The 20,187-nt window shown below is 43.4% G+C and overlaps 1 protein-coding gene across 1 annotated transcript; it reads left to right on the forward strand.

Annotated features, from left to right (window-relative positions):
- Nucleotides 1-8,082: 8,082 nt before the first annotated feature.
- On the forward strand, nucleotides 8,083-20,187 carry CD164 (CD164 molecule). The gene is made up of 6 exons (XM_075554688.1): nucleotides 8,083-8,377; nucleotides 10,739-10,825; nucleotides 12,528-12,602; nucleotides 14,626-14,655; nucleotides 15,459-15,515; nucleotides 17,709-20,187. Exons 1-6 carry the CDS (start codon nucleotides 8,188-8,190, stop codon nucleotides 17,873-17,875), a joined length of 606 nt encoding a protein of 201 aa, XP_075410803.1. The 5' UTR covers nucleotides 8,083-8,187; the 3' UTR covers nucleotides 17,876-20,187.

Genomic DNA, 20,187 nt, shown 5'->3' on the forward strand with positions numbered 1-20,187 from the left:
TTTTACGGACCCTTTCCCAAACATGTCCTCTTCCTGATATGTCCAACATATGTGAAGTCTCATCACCCTCACTTCTAAGGAATCTTCTGGCTGTATTTCCAAGACCATGATCTCTCTGGCAGCCCATGGTAACTGAGCTTTTAATAGTCATCAACACCTTAATTCAAATGCACGCACTCCTGATGCATCGATGCATCTAGCTTTCATCTGCACATGAATTGAGAAGGCCATAGCTTGGGTTAGCATACAAGTGGTAACTAGAGGGCAGTGTCAAACTGTGCAGTTGACCTTGGTACTAGCTGTATGTGATGCCATTTTCTCATGTGTAGATTCCTGTAACATCACAAGAACCATCCCAGCATCACCGAGCCAGCCATGCTACCCCAGGCCCCCACCATCCTTAACTCCTGTCATTGGTCTGCCCTTTTAGATGATCTGAGCTGGATGGGGAGAAAGCATCCTGCCCTGTGCCACATTCTAAACATCGAGGCAGCATAGTGTTGTTATGCTCTAGAGCCAGGTGGTTCTAATCCTGGCTCGGCCATTTCCTAGCTACAGTAGCAGAGACTGTACCCCTTTCCTCATCTGTAAAATGGGGGTGGGTATCTACCATATGGGGTTATGAGGGTTCGGTGAATCAATTTGGATAAAGAATGCAAGTGCTCAATAAATGTATGCTCATTGGGAGGGGGGAAAGCCTATACAGAGGGCTCAAGTAAAAATGTTTTGGATATGGCAACATGTGCAAATATGCTTGATACAATTGATGTATGGAATGTTATAAAGAGCTTTAAGATCCCCCAATAAAATGACTTTAAAAATGTATGTTCAATACATCACTGATGTATGACCGTTACCACGTGGCCCAGGAGCTTGTGTTTATTTAAAAACCTCAACTCTGATAAATAGTTTAGGGAACCATTGAAGAAACCTAGCTTCCTGTATCCTTAGAGTTCTGAGAAACCTGAGAATCTCAGCTTATTTGTATGAGGCCCCCCAGACCCTCTCTTTGGGCCTTTTGACTGCATTCTTACTGCCATTGTCTCCAACGGGCAGCAGGGCTTGCTACTGGGACTTTGACCAGCTATTCAAGCTGAGACAAATGAAAACCTGTTTTGCAGGGATCTTGGTTTGTTAAAAAGGCAAGCACTGGTTATGTAATAACCAGCAGAGCAATTCTTACCTGGTGATGAACCTCTTACATGAGACTACGCATTTTGTCTTTTATTGGGAAATTTGCTGGACGGTAAGAAATTGCAGACTCCTGTTTAGCAGTGATGTAAAGTAGACCTCCACTGTCTTCCAAAGGATAGCAAGTTCATAGGCCCTTAGTTCGCCAAACCTGTATCTCCCCGGCTAGTTCGCCCAAACCTGTATCTCCCCGGCTAGTTCGCCCAAACCTGTATCTCCCCGGCTAGTTCGCCCAAACCTGTGTCTCCCCGGCTAGTTCACCCAAACCTGTGTCTCCCCGGCTAGTTCACCCAAACCTGTGTCTCCCCGGCTAGTTCACCCAAACCTGTGTCTCCCCGGCTAGTTCACCCAAACCTGTATCTCCCCGGCTAGTTCACCCAAACCTGTATCTCCCCGGCTAGTTCACCCAAACCTGTATCTCCCCGGCTAGTTCACCCAAACCTGTATCTCCCCGGCTGTGCAGAGAAGAAACCCCAGAATGGCATATGCAATTCTTATTGCCACCACGTAGAAACCGGCCCCGTGCAGTTTATTAGAATAATTTATATATTTAACGGTGGTTTAGAGAAACTGCCCAAGGATTCCAGGCTTGCCCTACTTGACCCCAAATAAGAGTTTTGCTCCAAAAGAAAACAGACTTTAAGTAGCAGAAGGGCTTCTAGATTTTTCCCAGTGTAGATCGATGGGTAGAGGGGCATGCTGATGACTCGGACATGTATGAAGGGGCTTCAAAACGTTCGTGGAAAAGGATTAAGAGGAGGGCATTTTCCGAGACTTTCTGAAGTCCACCCCCACTGTCAGAATGTTAGTTATATGACTAGACCTTGTCCTATTTATGCAGCACAGCAAAGCACACCAAGGCACATCAATGAGGGAGGGTAGCGTCCAAACATTTATCTCATTTGATAAGACATTGGAAATCCTAAGGACTAGCTAAAGAAACAATGATGAATCTGTGGACCGCCTCGTGGCATGAATGGATTTGGAGGACATGTGCTGACTGAGGCTAGTCGATTATAAAAGGACAACTATTGTACGAGACCATCTTGGTAACAGAAAGGTCTTTCATGCCCAAAGGACTCTGTCAGGGGTGGGAGGGCAGGGCAGAGGAGGAGAAGGAAGCAGTAGGCTAGAGGGTAGACCGGGGTGTGTGTGTGTGGGGGGGGGGGGCGGGGTAACGAGTGAAGGGGAAGATAGTGTTCTACTTGGAGAAGAGAAATCAAAGGAGAGGGCAGGGCAACCTTGGAACCTTTAATAAGTAGCTTAATTTACCTGAAATGTAAATCCCTACCTAATTCTCAAAGCATTTTTTTAAACATTCGATCTAAGGAATTTAACCTCAGGTTTTACAGCCCCAATTGCAAATAATCCCAGTTACTTGTTAATGAACAGTCTGGCATCCTCAGGATTCCCAACTCCAATCCAGGAGGCTCTTGGCCTGGAGCCTGAGGCTTTGCATGTTTAACAGATTTCCAGGCAATAGGAATATGATGTGTTATTGGAAAACACTTTGAAAAGCAAGAGTAAACCAGTGGTTTTCAACCTAGGTTGCCCATTAGGAACACCTGGGGAGTTTTTAATCAAGCCCAATGACATTGGTACCCAAAGCCAAACCCACTGCCATTGAGTCCAGTTGAGTCTACTCAGACTCTGACTTGGACTCACAGCGAACCGATTTAGGGCTTCTGAGCTTGTAAATCTTTACAGAAGCAGTTGTTTTCATCTTTCTTCCGCTGAGCAGCTGGTGGCTTTGAACTGCAGACCTTGTGGTTAGCAGTCCAATGCCTACCCAGCAGTGCCCTAGGACTTCTCCTTAAATCAGTACCACTCCCAACCCCCTCTCCCCAAAAGGAAAAACAACTCATCGCTATCGAGTCAGTGCTTACTCATGGCGACCCCTATAGGACAAAGTAGAACTGTCCCTGTGAGTTTCTTAATGAGTGTAGAAGCCCCATCTTTCTCAAAAATCAGTGTGCAGGCATCTTTTTTTTTTCTCTCTTTATTCTTGTGCAGGCATCTTTAAAAACCAGAGCTCCCCAGGAGGTTCCATCATGCAGCCAGGGCTCCCGGGTAGGCCGTTCCCTGATGAAGCCCTAGAGCAGTTTTCAGAGAGCTTCATCCACAGTGAGAGCGGAAAGCCTCCGAATGAGAGTAAACAGTCGTTTGTCATCCATCCTAATCATCCTGTTGTAAGAACTGAACTCCTATTCATATCTGATTTATTATTATCTTGTCCTAATTTGGTTGAAAACATGTTGATAAATTGTACTGTAGATAGCATTGCTCAGAGCCAAATGTCTGGTTCCTAAAGAGGCCACTACAGAATAGCGCTTCTTGCAGCTGGAAGGAAGGCACCTCGGTGACACAAAGCCCTTGACTGCTAATTGGAAGGCTGGCCCTGCAGAGGACATCTTTGCCACCTAGAAACCCTCTTGGAGCAAGCACTTCTATGTCACAAGAGGTCACTATTAGTTGAAAATTGACTCACTGACACACAACAAAACAGCTGGGAGGCAGGCAGGCTCCTATTTGGAACTCTGGCTTGCTTACTTGAGAAAAATAAAAATAAAGACTGAGAAGGTCCAAACAACTTTAATTTCTGTTTCAAAAGCTGGCAAGCACTCAGACTGCTGCTATCAAGATTCATGGAGCACTTGCATGACTGACTAGATTGAAGCACCCAGTCAGGTGGGTTTAACAGCTGCTAACAAGGCCTGAGGCTGCAGACAGACCCTCAGGCAGTCTGAGTGAGGTCTGACCTTCCCAGCCCCAAGCCTCTCGTGCAGGACCCACAGGGCTACCTGGCAGTGCCCGAACATCTCTCTGCTTGTTAAATTGGGGGTGGGATGCTACTGGAATCGGTGGGTAGAAGCCAGGGAATCTGCTACTTAATACCCTACAGAAGACAGGAGAGCCACCAGGGCACATGCAAACAAAGAACCGCTTGGTCTACAACATCATTCATGCCAAGGGTGAGAAACGCCACTCCCTGACAACAAACATAACCCTGCCCCTTCCGGAACTGAAAAGAAAATAAAGCCTTCAGGAACTTTGGAGACACTTGATCTAGCTCTGGAGCTGCCTTACAAAATGAAAGAGGCAGATGCTTTTCCAGAACTAGGGCTGAAGACTGCAGAATGACCGGTAAAACAATGACCTCCCCAGGGGGATGAGTGCGTTCCAGGTGCAAACCATTCACGCGGGCATGAAGAAAATACTAGAACGATGTCTGCTTTTCACCAGAAGAAAAATCAGCCCCTGTGCCTTGCCTTGGTCTGGGGGACCAGATGGTCATGCGTGTGTGAACTGTGCTCTGAGCATAGAGCAGGCATTTCAGTGTCTGCGGAGTTGACGGTGGCACCGCACTCTTTACTTGACTGCACCATTCAGACGCATTCCCAGCTCTGCAGTCAGTGGAACACATGTCCATAGTCAGGAGTACAGAGTCGATTCTCCAAAACCAACTCAAAGGCACTCCCACAGTTGATTCTGACTCCTAGGGAGCTTATAGGACAGAGCAGAACTGTCCTGCGAGCTTCCAAGACAAAATCTTGATGAGAATGGAAAGTCTCATCTTTCTCCTCAAGTAGGGCTAGGAGTTTCAAACTGCTGACTTTTCAGTTAGCAGCCCAATGTACAACCCCTATGCCAACAGGCCTCCTGATTAGATTCTAGGGGAGAATAAAAAGTGTTGGATATCAGGCAATAGAAAGATAAATCAGTTATGCAGTCCTTTGTGTGTGTGTATGCTTGTGGGTATAGTGAAAGAGACCACAAGAGCAATCAAATTTGTTATTTTCATAGGGTAAACATGCATCCTTAAAATGACGTAACTGAAAATGTACTGCATTTGAATATTGTTTTTGATGTGTAATTTTTACCATTTTACTGAAGAACATTTAAAAGCTCAAATTGCAAAGCTGAAGAACCAGGCTACCAGTTGAGATGTTTGAACACTTGGGATGCAATGGTGGAAGCACTCGTTCATTTATGCCAAGAACTTTGCAAGATGGCTACCTGGCACACTGATAACCAGAGGCCCACAATCGTGCTCATTCCAAAGAGTGCCAACATCATGTGGAAAAACTACCAAACTTCATGATCACACATGTTGGTGTACATGTGTGATCATGAAGGGAGGGCCAAGGGGACCAAGTTTCAAGCAACAAGGGCTGGGGTGGGAATCATATCATCATGAATGAGGGGAGTGTGTGATGGGGACCCAATGCCCATCTGTAGACAACTGGACATCCCTTGCAAAGGGGTTGTGGGGAGGAGATAAGTCACTCAGGGTTCAGTGTAGCAACAATGAAACTCAAAACCTCTAGTTCATAAACGCTTCCTCCCCCCTCCCCCAATTATCATGATCCCAATTCTACCTTGCAAACCTGGTTAGACCAGAGGATGCACAGTGGTACAGTTGGGATCTGGAAACACAGGGAATCTAGGACAGATGAATCCCTCAGGACCAACCGTGAGAATGGCGACACCGGGAGGAAAGATGGTGTAGAAAGGGGGAACCTCCCGGGGATCTACATATAACCTCTCTGGAGGATGGGCAACAGGAAAGTGGGTAAAGGGAGACCCCAGGCAGTGTAAGATAAGATAAACTAATAATTTATAAATTATTAAGGGTTCATGAGGAAGGGGGAAGCGGGGAGGGAAAAAGGAAAAAGCTGATTCCAGGAACCTAAGTGGAAGGTGAATTTTGAGAATGATGAGGGCAATGAATGTATAAGGGTGCTTTACTCAATTGATGTATGTATGGATTGTGATAAGAGCTGTATAAGCCCCAATGAAATGATTTATAAAAATAAAACCAAACCAAAACAAAAAACCCTACCAAACTATCATTAACATCACAAGTAATATTTTGCATGAGATTACTAGCAAATGACTGCACAGTACCTATCAATAGGAAACTGCCAGCCATTCAAGCCAGATTTAAAAGAAAAAAAAAAAAAGGATGTGCAAGGAGGGATAACATTGCTGGCATCAATTGCATTTCAGATGAAAGTAGAGAATATCAGAAAGATGATTACCTGTGTTTTATAGACTATACAACATTTGGATCATAAACCATGGATAACAACAGGAAGGTAAGAAGTCCAGAGCACTTTAATTATTCTCATGAGGAACCTGTATTGGGACCAAGGGGTAGTTGTTGGAACAAAGCATGGAGATACTGCATGATTTAAAATCAGGTAAGGAAAATAAATAAATAAATAAATAGATAAATAAATAAAATCAGGTAAGATGTCTGGGGTGTACTCCTTTCTCTGTACTTATTCAATCTACCTGTAGATGCTAAGCAAAAACTCTGAGAAGCTGACTATATGAAACCAACCAACCCACAGCACCAGGATTTGAAAAGACTGTAGAAGACATAGCCCAGCTTGCTGAAAAGTGAAGACTGAGCTCTCACTGGTGAAAATCAAAGACTACAGCCTTCAGGGTGGATTACCATTCAATTCAAATGCAAACTCACTGCCATCAAGTTGATTCCCACGGTAGGGAACCCTGGAAGGCAGAGTAGAACTCTGCCTCAGAGGGTTTCCCAGTCTGCTACTCTTTATAGGGGTCCAAAGCCTTGTCTATCTCACATGGAGCAGAGCTGGTGGTTTCAAACCACCAACTCATAACTCTCAGGGTCAGCTAGAAGTCTGATGACCTATCCCAAACTGCATCCATCACCTGATCCATTCCACTGGTCATGTCAGGGTCACCTAGAGGTCTGGATGAGCTGTCCTAAATTACCTCACATGATGCATTCCACCGTCACAAACAGATGACTCATCCCATCGAGCGCGATAGGGAGAGGGAAACCAATGGGGTCCTGCCCCAGACCCCTATATAATCCAATGTTGTGCCCCTAGACATCATCCGCTTCCTCAAACCCTGAGAAGACTGCTTTGTGATTGAAGCGTCCTTTGCTTATAAAATCTTTTCCCCACTTAGTTTTGTCTTGATGTTTGCATGAAACTTGCTAACTTTTCTCCAAGAAGCCTGGCAACATCTACTTTCCACACACAACACACTATGTCAGGGCTCCTTGTACCGCAACATAAAAACAGGAATTCTGACAGCTGGGCCAGGAAGCACATCCTGATAACGAGGAAAGGCTGATAAAGATAAAGGTCAGAGATTTCATTTTACTTGGATCTGCAATCAATGCTCAGAGGCAGCCTTGAGGAAATCAAACCAGATTGCAATGGGCAAATGGGCCACACAGGACCGCTTCAAAGTGTTAAAAAGCAAAGCTATCACTTTAAGGAAAATACCAGGTAACTTGGATAAATATGACACAGATAGGCGGTATGTCGCTTTAGGTAGCAGACACGAGGCCACTTTCTTGAGGGGCCTAAGTGGGCAGCCGAGCACAAACGCCATATCCATGTGGTCTCTCCATTTCCCCCGGTAATCTCATCACAGAATTGCGTCCCAAGGGAAGTTCTACCAGGGCTACCATCGCACAAACTTCAGCCTTGCCCAGGGTCCGTGCGCCTTAAAGCAGCGACTTCCGCCGGCGTGGACTCGGGGTCATGTGGTCCGGCGGATTTACGGCGTCGCCGGGCGCTCCGGTGGACGCCGTAAGTCACGTCACGTAAACGGTTCCATCCAAGCCGGGGGTGGGGGGAGACCGCCCCACTCTCAGGGCTCAGGAAAGCCTTGCAGCGTCCTTTTCGGGGCGGGAAGCACACAGAAAAGGACTTCCTAAGTTTAAGGAGTTAGTTCCTAGGTCCAGCACCTTCGCGTTGAGGGGTGACCTCCCGCGGCTCGCCGCCGGCATCCCTGCTCCCCCTGCCGCGGGACTCCCGTTGGTAGCCTCCGCCCCGCCCCGCCCCTGCCGCCGGGCCCCTCACGTGACCCAGCGCGCGCCCGCCCGCCCGCCCGCGGCGGGGAGCCCAGTCTTGGAGGCGGCGCCGCAGGGGACTGAAGGTCCGACGGAGCGTCGTGGGCCGCAGCTGTCGCCGGAGTCCCTCCGCCGAGGACGCTATGTCGGGGCTCTCCCTCCCGGTTCTTTGGGCCGCCACCTGCCTGGCGGCGCTCTGTGTGCCGTCCGGGGGTCAGACTGTCCCCCCAGCCCCTCTCACTGTTGTGCCCGCGACTTCCGCGGCCACCACCACGGCGAAGGTTACTCCGACGAACGGGACGACGCCCTCGCCCAACTCCACTACCGCTCCAGGTGGGCCCGGGCCCCACGGCTCTCTGCTTCGCTTCCGCGCTCGCCCCTCCGTGCGCGCGGGGCCCGGGCCGGGCCGCTCTCAGGGGGCGGCGGCGGCGGCTCGGGCAACATGGCGGCCCGCCCCGAGTCCAGTACCGGGCCGGCCGGTCGCGGGTGGCGGGGCGTGTGGATGGGGAGCGCACGGAGAGAAGGGGCGCGGGAGCCCGGCGGCCGTTGGGCCGCGTGCGGCCCGCTGAGCGTTTCCCTCCGAGGTGCATTTTGAAGGGGCGTCCGGGGCCACCGTGGGCGCGGAAGAGGGGACGTGGCCGGGCTCTGAGGTCGCTGGGGCGAGGATCGCGCCTCGGAAGTTGGAGGCGAAACCGGACTTTCTCCCCGGCCTCGGTCGCGTGTCCAGCCTCCCCGGAAGTCGGCGGAGAGAGGAGAAACTTAGGGCGGTTAGCACTGGTTCTCGTCTTGCGACGGGTCTGAAAGGATGTCGTCTGAGACTGGATCCGAGCCGCTACTGAAACGCACGCCTCGTGGTGCGGGCCAAGGAAGAAAAGTAGGGTTTGCTTGGCTGCTTCTGCTACAATAGGAGACTCGCCCCCTAAGTTCTTCGGCGAACCTGGGAACTAGGTAGAAGGTCGATAAAGCCGCTCGCGCAGGCGGCTTCGTTTCAGTCGATGTTTGTTTGAAAGATGAGGCTTTGTGCTTCCTCAAGGGTTAGACTCGGACACCCACAGGGGCAGTTTTAATCTCCGGACGGTCGCTGGGAGCCGGAATCGACTCGATGGCGCTGAGTTTTGTGTGGGGGTTTTGGGTTTGTTGATGTTGAAACCTAAGGTGGTCGATTTCCTAAAAGCCGACCAAGGACCCGCCAAAGCCTTCCGTCTATTTACGGCCGATTAAGGCATGGAATTATTACTAGAAATTGATCGATGTCATGAAAGCACAAGCAATTGGAGGCAGTAACACTGGACACATTAAAGGTTAAAACTTGCAGTCTAATGTGATCGGTTCTAATGAATACTGGGTGAAGGGCAGCGTGGGTTTTTGAAGGATCGATTGCTGCGATGTGAGAATTTTACCGGGGCATTTATTTTTATGCTGATCTTACTGCCTCACAGTGTCTTCCTGGTTTTTGTATTTCTTAAATTTAATGTAATAAGATATTTACTTCGTATGTATATAAGCCTGTTAGATTTTGGAAAGATAAAATGGTAAGATTACACTAAATGAGGAAAGTAAATTGCAGTACAACACCGGGGATTTTAACACTTTCTTTTTAAGATGATAGAACAGAATTTTAATTGGGGGGGCTGCCTTATTTGGCAGCTTCATCAAAATGGTGTTTTTTTAAGAGAAAGATGAAATGCAAAGTGAATTGAAGTTGCCTTTATGTAATTAAAGAGCATTCAATGAAGATGTGTTGGAGATTGTAGTTGAATAAGTCGTTATGTCCATTGTGTATCACCTTCATCATCAAGCACAAAGGATTTTTAAAAGCCAACATTTTCACATGAAAACTTGTGAAGAACTAACTTATTTCTACTTTATGACCCTGTCAAAGGTACTATCCATGCCCCTGCCTCTTGAAAAAATTAGTAATAAAAAGATTACAAGGACAATTCAGAGCTTTATTAGGCAGGAGGGGAAAGCAAATGGGGGTTCTTGGAAGATTGATAGAGGACATTCCTGAATTCGAGGCATTTGTGCCAACATTAAGATCTAATCAGGCCTTATTTCGGGGTCTTTTGATACAAACTGCTCTTGGCAGAGATGTTGTAAGCCTTGTAAATTATATGTACGACAGGGATGTCGACCCTGCAGCTCCTGTCTTAGGTCTCCTGTTGCACAGGACCCGGCTTCAGAAAGGGCTTCACCAAACCTGGGAGTCGTTTGCCTTATTAGTATTAAAAATCTTAAATGTATCTTCTGGTAGTTTGGAGCAGTGATGACCATTGGGCTGCTAACCGAAAAGTCCTCTGGTAAAACCATTGCAGTCCCAGAAACCCTAAGGTTATTATGAGTCAGAATGGATTCACCCGAGGAATGAATGTCTTTACCCCAATGTAGTTTGGGGTTTTTATTTAAATAAGATGCTTTAAAGTGCCGTCAGAAACCCTGAGCAGATGTAGGTGTCTTCAACGTAGCTGCCTTGTGACAAAGACTTGTTTAGATAGGTATCCACTAGTTTGTTGGTGTTTTGGGGTTGACTTGTCAGTAGTTTATGATCAGAATTTCTGAGTAAACTGGTGTTTATAAAACATTTCTCTGAATTAGTAATTCTCATATATTATGCTCACTGTTCAAAAACGGTCAGTCGAGCTGGGAAGTTACCAATTAGTGTACTGATTTCTTTTTTTTCTTTCCCCCTCACAGACCCTTGTGAAAGCCAACATGACTGTGTATCCTGTTTTAATGCTAGCCTTGTTCATTATGCCTGCTTCTGGATAGACTGTAAAGATGGTAAGAGGCTTTGGGTCCCTTTAATTTGCAGTATTTATCTTGCACATGGGACGCTATCTTTTAACAGTTGGTTAGCGTGAGTAACAGCCCCTCCCCATCCTGTAAAATCTCTTCTTGCCCCCTTTCCCCACCTACCCTTTTCATCTCTTATATTTGATAAGTAAGGGTCAATTGCTTTGAAAGGAAGAGAGATCTGACATCTTTGGAGGGATTAAGAATACTAATCCTCTGGAATTAGCAATGAAAGAAAGTTGTGCAGTTTTCCCCTGGCGATTTTAGGAAGTCTGGGCACCAGCTCTGGGGTGTGTGAGGATAGATGCCCTGTAGTGTGACAGTAAAGTTGGGAAAGACTTAAAATAATAATTTATAATATATCAAGGGGTCATGACTGCGTAAGGAGAGGAGGGAGGGTGGGAAAAAAGAGGAGCTGATACCAAGGACTCAAATAGAAAATAATGATGGCAGCATATGTACAAATATGCTTGGTACAATTGATGTGTGGATTGTTATAAGAGAGATAAGAGCCCCCAATAAATTTTTTTTCCTTTTTTTAAATAAAATTATCTTTTAATAAAAAAATTTAAGACGTTGGGAAAGACTTGAAACTTTTTTAGGGGAGAATGAGATGTGGGGAAAGAGTTGCCTCTTCCTAAGTTTAAAGTAAATTACCTGTATGTACGCCTGGTAGAATGATAAAAAGCTAAATGGAATTTGTTGAAATATCTAAAGTTTTTGGTAGAACCATAGCATGACATTTCGGTATATTTAGTCTTATTTTCTTAATATAAAATGGTTGCACGTTTATCAGTAACACACACACATTTATTTACTATTAAAGAAAAGGCCAAAACCACATGTTCAGGAAAAGAAGCGGAATAGCTACATAGCAAAGTTCAAGAAGGTATTTTAGAATTAGGTCCTAGATTAATTTTAGTTTAAATTAACTTTTTTGATTTATGAATCACATTTGTGTTAGGCCATAAAATAGCAAGTGAGGGGGGTGTAATGCTTTACATGGGCTATGTGGAGGAGGGAGGCTTTCTCTTACTCTAAATCTGCCTGCCCAGGAATGCTATTGTAGCAGTCTGGATTGTTCTGACCCCTCCTCCCACCCTATGGGTTGTAGCTGCTTTCTTTGACAATAGTAGGCACACCGCTATTCTGAGATGTTTTTCAAATTTATCTGTTTTATGTATTTATATGGATTTTGAAAGGGAAAAAAATCGTGAGAGCTCTCTTTTAATATTACTAAGACAATTAACATAAGGAGAAAATATCCCCCAAATCCTTATAGAGATCTCTTTATTCAGCCTTAAAAAGAACAGAGACAAGGGAAAGACAAAAAATCATCCAGTTGGAGACCCCTGAGGGCTGGACCGCCCCTCCCTGGGCTTGGCAGGGTAATCCAAGCAATAATCAGAAAGAACTGAATGGAGGTGGAATCTTTGTGAAAGCTCAAACTACATCAAACAAATGTAGGGTGCTCTCAGCAAATGAGCAGAGCAAATGAGCCGTCCTTGCAATCAGAATTTAAGCTCTAATACAAAATTAGGAAAATACCAATGTCGGTTGATCTTTTAAATTGTTGGTGCTAGGGTTTTGCACCCCCACCCCCAAGCAATTCTGCAATGTAGTAGTAAAATCAAAGGTGATAACAAAAGTGATTGGTGGTTTGTCCTTTTTTCCCCTTCAATATTATTAGCTAAGAAGAGCTACTGTTCAAATAATTCATCAGTTAGTGATTGCCAGGTCCTGAACAAGACAGAACTCTGTTCAGGTAAGTTTTTACCTTTACCACTGGGGAAAATGGCTCCTGAGTGGTGTGGATTATTATAGCTTGAGTATGCCTTGTTTCAATGTTTTGTTTGAAGTATTTCCATAATTCAAATATCATTAGAAATATGAATTTATACAATTCTTCCTCTTGATGGATTAAGGCAACCTCTAGGTGGGGCGCTAGAAGGACCCAGGGCAGCTGCCAAAAGCAGATACTGACTTAATCTGGGTTATGGGCTATATAGTATAGCCTATATGTAGTATGTGTGTCATACATACATACATACATACATACATAGATATACATACACACATAGACTGAGGTTTTTATTGATGGGGGATGGGAGCACTGAAATTTTTTTTTTAAGGGGGGCAGTAGGCCAAATACATTTGGGAACCTCTGCGTTAAAACCTAGTTTGAAATGGTTGCCTATACCGTGGAATGCTGTAATGGGTGTGTGCCTCCCAGTGTTTTTAGTAAGTTTTCCAGAAATTCTCTGTTGGTTAGACCTTCATATTTGCATTTTTCAGGCTGGACAACTTCACTTTGGCCTTGCTTAAGTCTGGAAATGGGTGCTAGTGATGGTCAGACATAATCTCTAGCATAGTTTATGCTGTGGATAAATGAACTTTCTTGGAATTTGACCATTTCTGTACCTTAATTTGAGGAATTTATATACTCTGTAGCCTTTACTTCTTGTTTAGGAATTAGTTAAAACTATTGTGATGACAGTTGGGTTTTCTAACAAGATGATAAAGTTAGGGGGAAGTCAAACTGATAAAAGAAATGATAGGAGTTATAGGAAATAATTCAACAGAGCAAATTTTGGATTTATGCCAATACTGCCTCAGCTTATTTGAGGTGTTGTGTGTGTTTCCCTCTTCTTCCCCCCTCCCCCACAAACACACCAGTTTGAACTTTGTCACTGAACATTACATGAACTTTAGACCAATTGTACCCAGTGTAAGTTGTATCATATTAGGTGGTAGATGAATGTGCATTTTTAGTAGTTACTTGCTGTAATGTAAACATTTTTAGTAGTTGATTGTTTTAGTTTTAATTGTGAAGGACAGAAAATTCCAAATTGCATGCTATTTAAATAGTGGACAGATTTCCTTGCCTTTCATGTAAAGGAAGTATGAGCTAAGGCACAGCTGGAAGGCTATCAGGTAGCAGCTTGAACCCTTAGGAACCCATCTCCAAAACCAAATTCACTTCCATGGAAGGTTTCTGAGACCGTATCTAGTTAGGGGAGTAGAAAGCCTGCTGGTGGTTTCAAACAGCCGACCATTTGGATCGCAGCCCAACATGTAACCACTATACCACTAGGACTCCAAGAGCCTACATATTTACTTCGTTGTGTTTTTTGGCATCGCAGAACAACACACTGCCCAGTTCTGCACAGTTGTTTGTATCTTGAGCACCTTGTTGCAGCAACTATGCCTGTTTGTTTTGTTAACGCTTTTTTTCACTCAACCTCTATCAAGCATGGTGGTGGTGTCCAGGGACTGGTCCAAAGTCAGGCCGTTTCACCATCCTCAGTTGTCAAAGGAGCATTTTGGTCTGTGCTGCAGTCTTCTCAAAGATAGCTTTAAACTTGCTGCCTGTGGTGGGTGTTCTAGCCAGCCACATTTTTTTCTGTCAGAAGGAAAAGACCGGAAAGGCAAAGAAAGCCTGTATCGGTTCTTATGATGCTACCTAAACTTCCCCGACTCCAAGGCTGGACAAGGCCAGAAGGTTGTCCAGGCCCATAAGACGTGCTACATGGCCACCCGTAGATGGCACACATCCAGGGAGCTAAGAAATAGTGTTACTGGGGGATAGAAATGTCACTAAAACGGGTGGTTGATTATATTTCTAAAGAAGGGGAGAATGATACTGGGTTTCGACAACTATTGGTCTCTTCAACAGACAGTTGTAAAAATTGTTAAAACGTGTCTAGTAACTGCAGGTTGGGAAAGGGTATTACAGTTTGTGGAATTTTAAACTGCTTAAATTTACACTTTTTGTTTGTTTTCATTAGTGCCTACTCCATTGCCAACAAACTCTACAGGTAACCCAGGGTGACTGGTTCCTTTTCTCCTTCCCCTAGAATTACGCTCTCTTGAGGGGTGATTTAGGGCTTAACTCAAAGTTATTAGTGTAGCTTTGAGAAATGGAAAGGCTTGGCTTGAAGCCTGGCTTGTGACAGTGGTAACTTCCCATTCAGTCAATCTGAGATTTATTGTAGCTTTGTGCATTCATTCTGTTAACTTTTTGTGGGTTTTATGAAAATCTCAGAAAATACGGTAAATAAAATCACTTGTAATTTATCAAAATAAAGTAACTTAACACATCTTAAAATACTACATTGTATTTGTCTCTTGGTATGACTTTAAATTAATGTGGGTGTTTTTTTCTCTCCTTTAGAAATAAGGTTATTTATAGACTACAATTTCTTCTCCTAAGCACTAGTTATTGACCTTCTCTGTCTTTTTGTAAACTTTATATAGGTGTGTGATAGATTTAATGTCTAGGTATGAGGGCTTCAAACAGTTTGTAGAAAAATTCCATTGTCTTTCTAGTCCATTTTCCCACAAATTTTCTGAAGTCCCCATATTTGCTCACGTTCACTCACGTGCGTTACACGTATGTGTGTGTGAGAGAAAGAGGACAATTTTATGGCTTTGAATGCTTTAGATAATAGTATTTTGGGAAGTGTGACCTATGTTCATGAACCATTAATTGAAATTTTAGCCTTTATTAAAATCTTAAAAGCATGAAGAAAGCCGATAGGATTTTTATTTTTAAAATGAGATACTAGATAACAAGGCAGTTACAATGCTAAGGTTTTTAATACATTTGTTTACATTCCAGCTAAACCCACAACTCGGCCTTCCCCTACTTCTGCTCACACCGCAGTTCCTACAACAGGTAATTGAGGTTTCTTAAACCAACAGTGCTGCAGAATTGTGTGCACACAGTTGACATTTACTATTTCTAACGATATTTCCCAGGTTCAGTAATTATTGGCTGCAGGCTGAAAATGGTCTTAGGTTTAGGAGGGACCAAGATAGTAGGCTGTGGCGTACTAAAGATAGCTTTGTTGGGCCCGCTTCTCATTTTTAATGTGTACTCATATTTGACTTGACACAGAATTAAGTAATTGTAGAATTTGCAGATGAAATCTAAATTATTACTTTAAAAAGTACTAGCCCTCAGAAGAAATTAAAATCCCCATATCCTTTTCCTTAGGGATTGGTGATAATTTCTCATAATTCAGCTATTTGGACAGTACACACCTAAAATTTTTGGGGGGTAAATTTCATTTATCAACTTTGTATTCAATATTGTAAACCACTCATCAAACCCAGCCAGACAGTATATTCTTCAAATGGTTCTTATGGCAGTTCTTTTGCTTGTTGAAATTATAAATTGTAGATACTTTCAATGATTGTTTAACTTGAAAATTGTGACATTTTCACTTACCTTATGTTTCCAGTTCAACTCACAAGCTATGTGAATTTTCTACACAAATGTTAATATTTGTTCTTTTTCTTTTATTTTAAGTTATCTTTTCATAGTTGTTGTAGTGACCCTTTATGACAGAATAGAAATACCCCAAAGGGTTTTCCAGGCTACAGTCTTTATTAGAGCAGATCATCAGGCTTCTTCTCTCACAGAGTGGCTGGAGGGTTCAAACCTTTGACTTTATCATTGTACCACCGCATTTTGATACAACACTTACTCTTTCTTTATTCACTTCCTTGAGGGTCCTGGTGCCCACAGGGGTTTAGGCAAGAGTATAGGCATCAGATTTCCTAAGGAACTTTCGGACCAAAGAGGAAACGGGACCTCAGAATCTGGGTCCAGTTCCATCCATGAGGATGGCAGGAGGGGTGGAGCAGGCCGTGGTCAGGAGCTCTAAAATGGATCACTCAGGTGCCTTGGGCCCAAAGGACCCCCTGTCAGCTAACTGGCCCTTGTGCAGGAGCCCCTCATGCTTTCTCCGCGCCCTGCTGAGCCGGGGAGGATAGCCAGTGGCAGAATAGCCAGATCCAGAGCTGAAGCCTTGATATCAGAGCCTCAGAGAAATTTCTGGATTTCAGTTCTCATGTAGAGGCAGACCAGGACTACCCAGCAAGACCTGGGGAATCTTTGGACTAAGGGCTGGCAGAGGCACCCAGTAAACAGTGTGCCCACCCTCTGGCATCCGAGCTTCCCACTGGCTGCTTTTTGTGGTTGATGAGGGAAGAATCAGGATTACTCATCCTGAAAATAGAGGGCAGGACCCCAGGTGTGAGGGTGGGGGTCAGTACTGAGAGTCTCAGCACCCCCTATTGGTGGTGAGAGGGACCTAACTGAGGTAATGGGGAGAGGGAGGTATGGCGGTGACTCAGTAGGGATCCTAGTGGGGCCTGCAAGGTACTGGTGAAGGGGTGAGATAATGTGGCCACACTCCATTTTCTCAGTGACCTGATAAGAATTGGATGAATTAATAAGTACGGTGTTAATACCACACCTTTACATGCACGATCTCTTCTGGCTGGCACAAACAGTGCTCAGCTGCTGTCTGAAGCGATGGTGGTTAAAAACCCACGTGGTGGTGCCTCTGAAGGAAGGCCTGCCCCCTGCTTCTGAAAGGTCACTGTTTGGAAACCCTAGGGAGCCCAGTTTTGCTCTACTGGGTTTGGGGCTGCTGTGAGCCAGAATCAACATGACAACTGTTGGCTTTGTTTAGTGTTGGTCATTCCGGCTGTGTAAAATGCTTCACAATTTAATGTGTTGAGCAATTAGCTAGAAATATATATAGTTTGAAGAAATTTTTGCAAAATCTAGAAGTGGCTGGCAGTCTCAGGTTACAATTTATGTGCCAGGCGGATCTTTTTCTGTCAGTTTCCTATTTGAAAGAGTTGAGCAGGATTGACCATTAGAAGTCATTGAAGACGGAAAGGCTTGTCTTCCTACTTACATAGGACAGATAGTAGCTGCTAGAGAGCTGGCTCTAGAGGAAAGCATTTAAAGATTTTTATGGCAAAAGAGAAACTTGGGCGATTCTTGAAATTGCAATGCTCGAGGGTCATACGACTTACTAAGGATTGTTACTACTTCTGTCTTACCTAACAGATCTGACCAATACCACTGTGACGCCAACTTCGCAGCCTGGGCGGAAGTCCACCTTTGACGCAGCCAGTTTCATTGGAGGAATTGTCCTCATCTTGGGTGTGCAGGCTGTCATTTTCTTTCTCTATAAGTTCTGCAAATCTAAAGAAAGAAACTACCACACTCTGTAAAATGCATAAAATTAACACAGACTGCCGGTTCATTTGTGTAATTCACTGAAACCAAAATAATACTTTTCAAGCTGTCCCACATGGAAGACGCTCTTCTAGAATACATCTCCACAGGATGCATATAGGATATTTTGGAGCACCGGCCTTGAAGAAAAAAATCAGTTATCATTTTGTTCAACAGGAATATTTAAGATATTCTGCATGAATCCTTGTGGCTGTCTTCTTTTATTTAAATGGCTGCTGCTGTGGGATTATGTTCTCTTTTCTTGACATGCCAAATGAAAACTCTTGTAACGATGGAAAACATTGTCCTGCACAGACAACCTCACGGCTCTTTGGGCAGTTAAAATACAGTCATTTCGAAGCCTGGGAGTGGTTTGCTTTTGTCCTTACTCAGGATGTAGTTCAGTGACCAGAATGGAGAAGAGCATGGCAAATGAGCATCAATCAGGTAGCGTCTGAGCTGTCATTTCAAGGTGGGATACATTTAGTAGTACTCAATTGTATCCTTGAGTAACATTTTGTGCTTGATAAGTTATTTTTCTACATTAGAAATAGGATGCCACACAGGGAATTACATTCCAGATTTAAAGAAACGGATGGGAAGGACACAGACCATTAATGTGGAGCAGGTTCTTGTTCATGTTTGTAAAGCACCTTGTATCATTGTGAAAATAAAGAACTGTGCCTTAACAGACTGAAAGGTAGGCTGTAACCTCCAATGTTTATGATTTGTTCTTTTACATAGAAAAGTAAAGGTTCCTCTGAGGATGTAACTTGCTGTGAGCGATAGGAAACCTGCTTTTCGCTACCACACTATTAATATTTCATCGACAACCTATCTACTTCAGAGCAAAATAACTTAAGCTAAAAGATGTTACACATATTTGAAAGCTTTCACACATTAAAATTCCAAAGTACATTTTTCTTACTGGCTGTGAAAAATTAGCGATAAGATTGGTCTAATTATATTGTTCTTGTTCCTTCAAAAACACATCTTTACATTGTACCTTGAAAGGGTTTCCACCAAGCTTACTTGAAAAGTATTTTCTCTCGAGTCAGGAAGGCTTAGAATCTTTTACTAACTTTTTAAAGGAGACGATCATTTTATGTTTTCAGACAACAAATGTGACCACTGTAATTTCAGGAAATTTAAGGACTTTCGGTTGATCAGATTACTGTATGGTTTCTTCTCCCCTTTCCATTCTTGTTGGTGTCAATTCCCATAGTATCATGTACATGCATATTTCTATAGTTTCTTAAGAAGCTCTAGTTTTGTGGGGGTTTTGGCTTTCTCAGTTTTAGAACAACTTCAAGAGTTATTCTCTGTGTTTGACATGTTGGATTAGCTCAGAGCTTAAATTAGTTTAAAATACATTTTTTTTTGTTGTTTTTTAGTTTCTTTAGCCTGTAGTGGCCGAGGCTAGCACTTGGTTTTCAGTGCTTTGTGGTAGGAAATGATAAATCACTTTGGTCCATTTAAAGAACTGAAGCTCCTTGCATTTAGGTAGTTACATTAAAAGTTGTTAAAATGAAGATTTACTGTTCATTTGTTACTGGTACAGCTATAGTTTGTTTTACTTGCACATTTGTACATAGACCTGTTTTCAAGTGCCTTAATTATTTCCTATCTCTAGCTTGGAAGGCTTGGGGGAAAGGTGGTTAGTTTACACCTTACATTTCTGTGTTTCCATTAGGAGGAGTAGTCTAGGTACCTCGATTTTGTTTTTTTTAATGTGTCATGGCTGTTACTTATTGGTGAGTGATAAGATTTATTTGAAAATACACAGAATTTCCATTCCCTTTAAAGTGGTGAAAAAAATCCACTACAATATTATATAATTTTCATTTACCTGGATAGGAGTATTTTACTATATTTTCATGCCAGTACATATAAGCAAATTTTATGCTGCTTTAGCTTGACATTCATGTCAATAAATAAAAGCAAATTTTATGATGATGCTGTAGCTCGATTTAGATTTTGCAAATCTAAGAAAGTCTCTTGCAAAAGAAGTTACATCCTTTGCTGACTCTATTATTTTTCTTAAGCAATATAATAATATCTTGAGCCATTAATAATAATTTTGTTGTTTTTAATTCAAAAGATGCATATAGAAACCTTTGCAATTTTTCATTTGATTTGTTCATGCAGACACCACTGTATCAAATCACTTATTTTACCTTATGGATGTTTGTTGCACAGGCAGACACTGATGTATTTAGAAATTTCTATTTTAATTCACTCAAAAACTGTAAAACCAATCTGTATCATGTACCAAAATGATTGAAAATAAATCTACATGTTTATTGAA

Source organism: Tenrec ecaudatus, chromosome 7 (genome assembly GCF_050624435.1).
Source record: "Tenrec ecaudatus isolate mTenEca1 chromosome 7, mTenEca1.hap1, whole genome shotgun sequence".
In the NCBI taxonomy this organism is placed as follows: Eukaryota; Metazoa; Chordata; class Mammalia; order Afrosoricida; family Tenrecidae; genus Tenrec; species Tenrec ecaudatus.

Coding starts and splice junctions, on each gene's coding strand:
- CD164 (XM_075554688.1), top strand. CDS start 8,188: ATGTCGGGGCTCTCCCTCCCGGTTCTTTGGGCCGCCACCTGCCTGGCG. Junction 8,378..10,738: donor CAACTCCACTACCGCTCCAG/GTGGGCCCGGGC, acceptor TCCCCCTCACAG/ACCCTTGTGAAAGCCAACAT. Junction 12,603..14,625: donor CAAGACAGAACTCTGTTCAG/GTAAGTTTTTAC, acceptor TGTTTTCATTAG/TGCCTACTCCATTGCCAACA.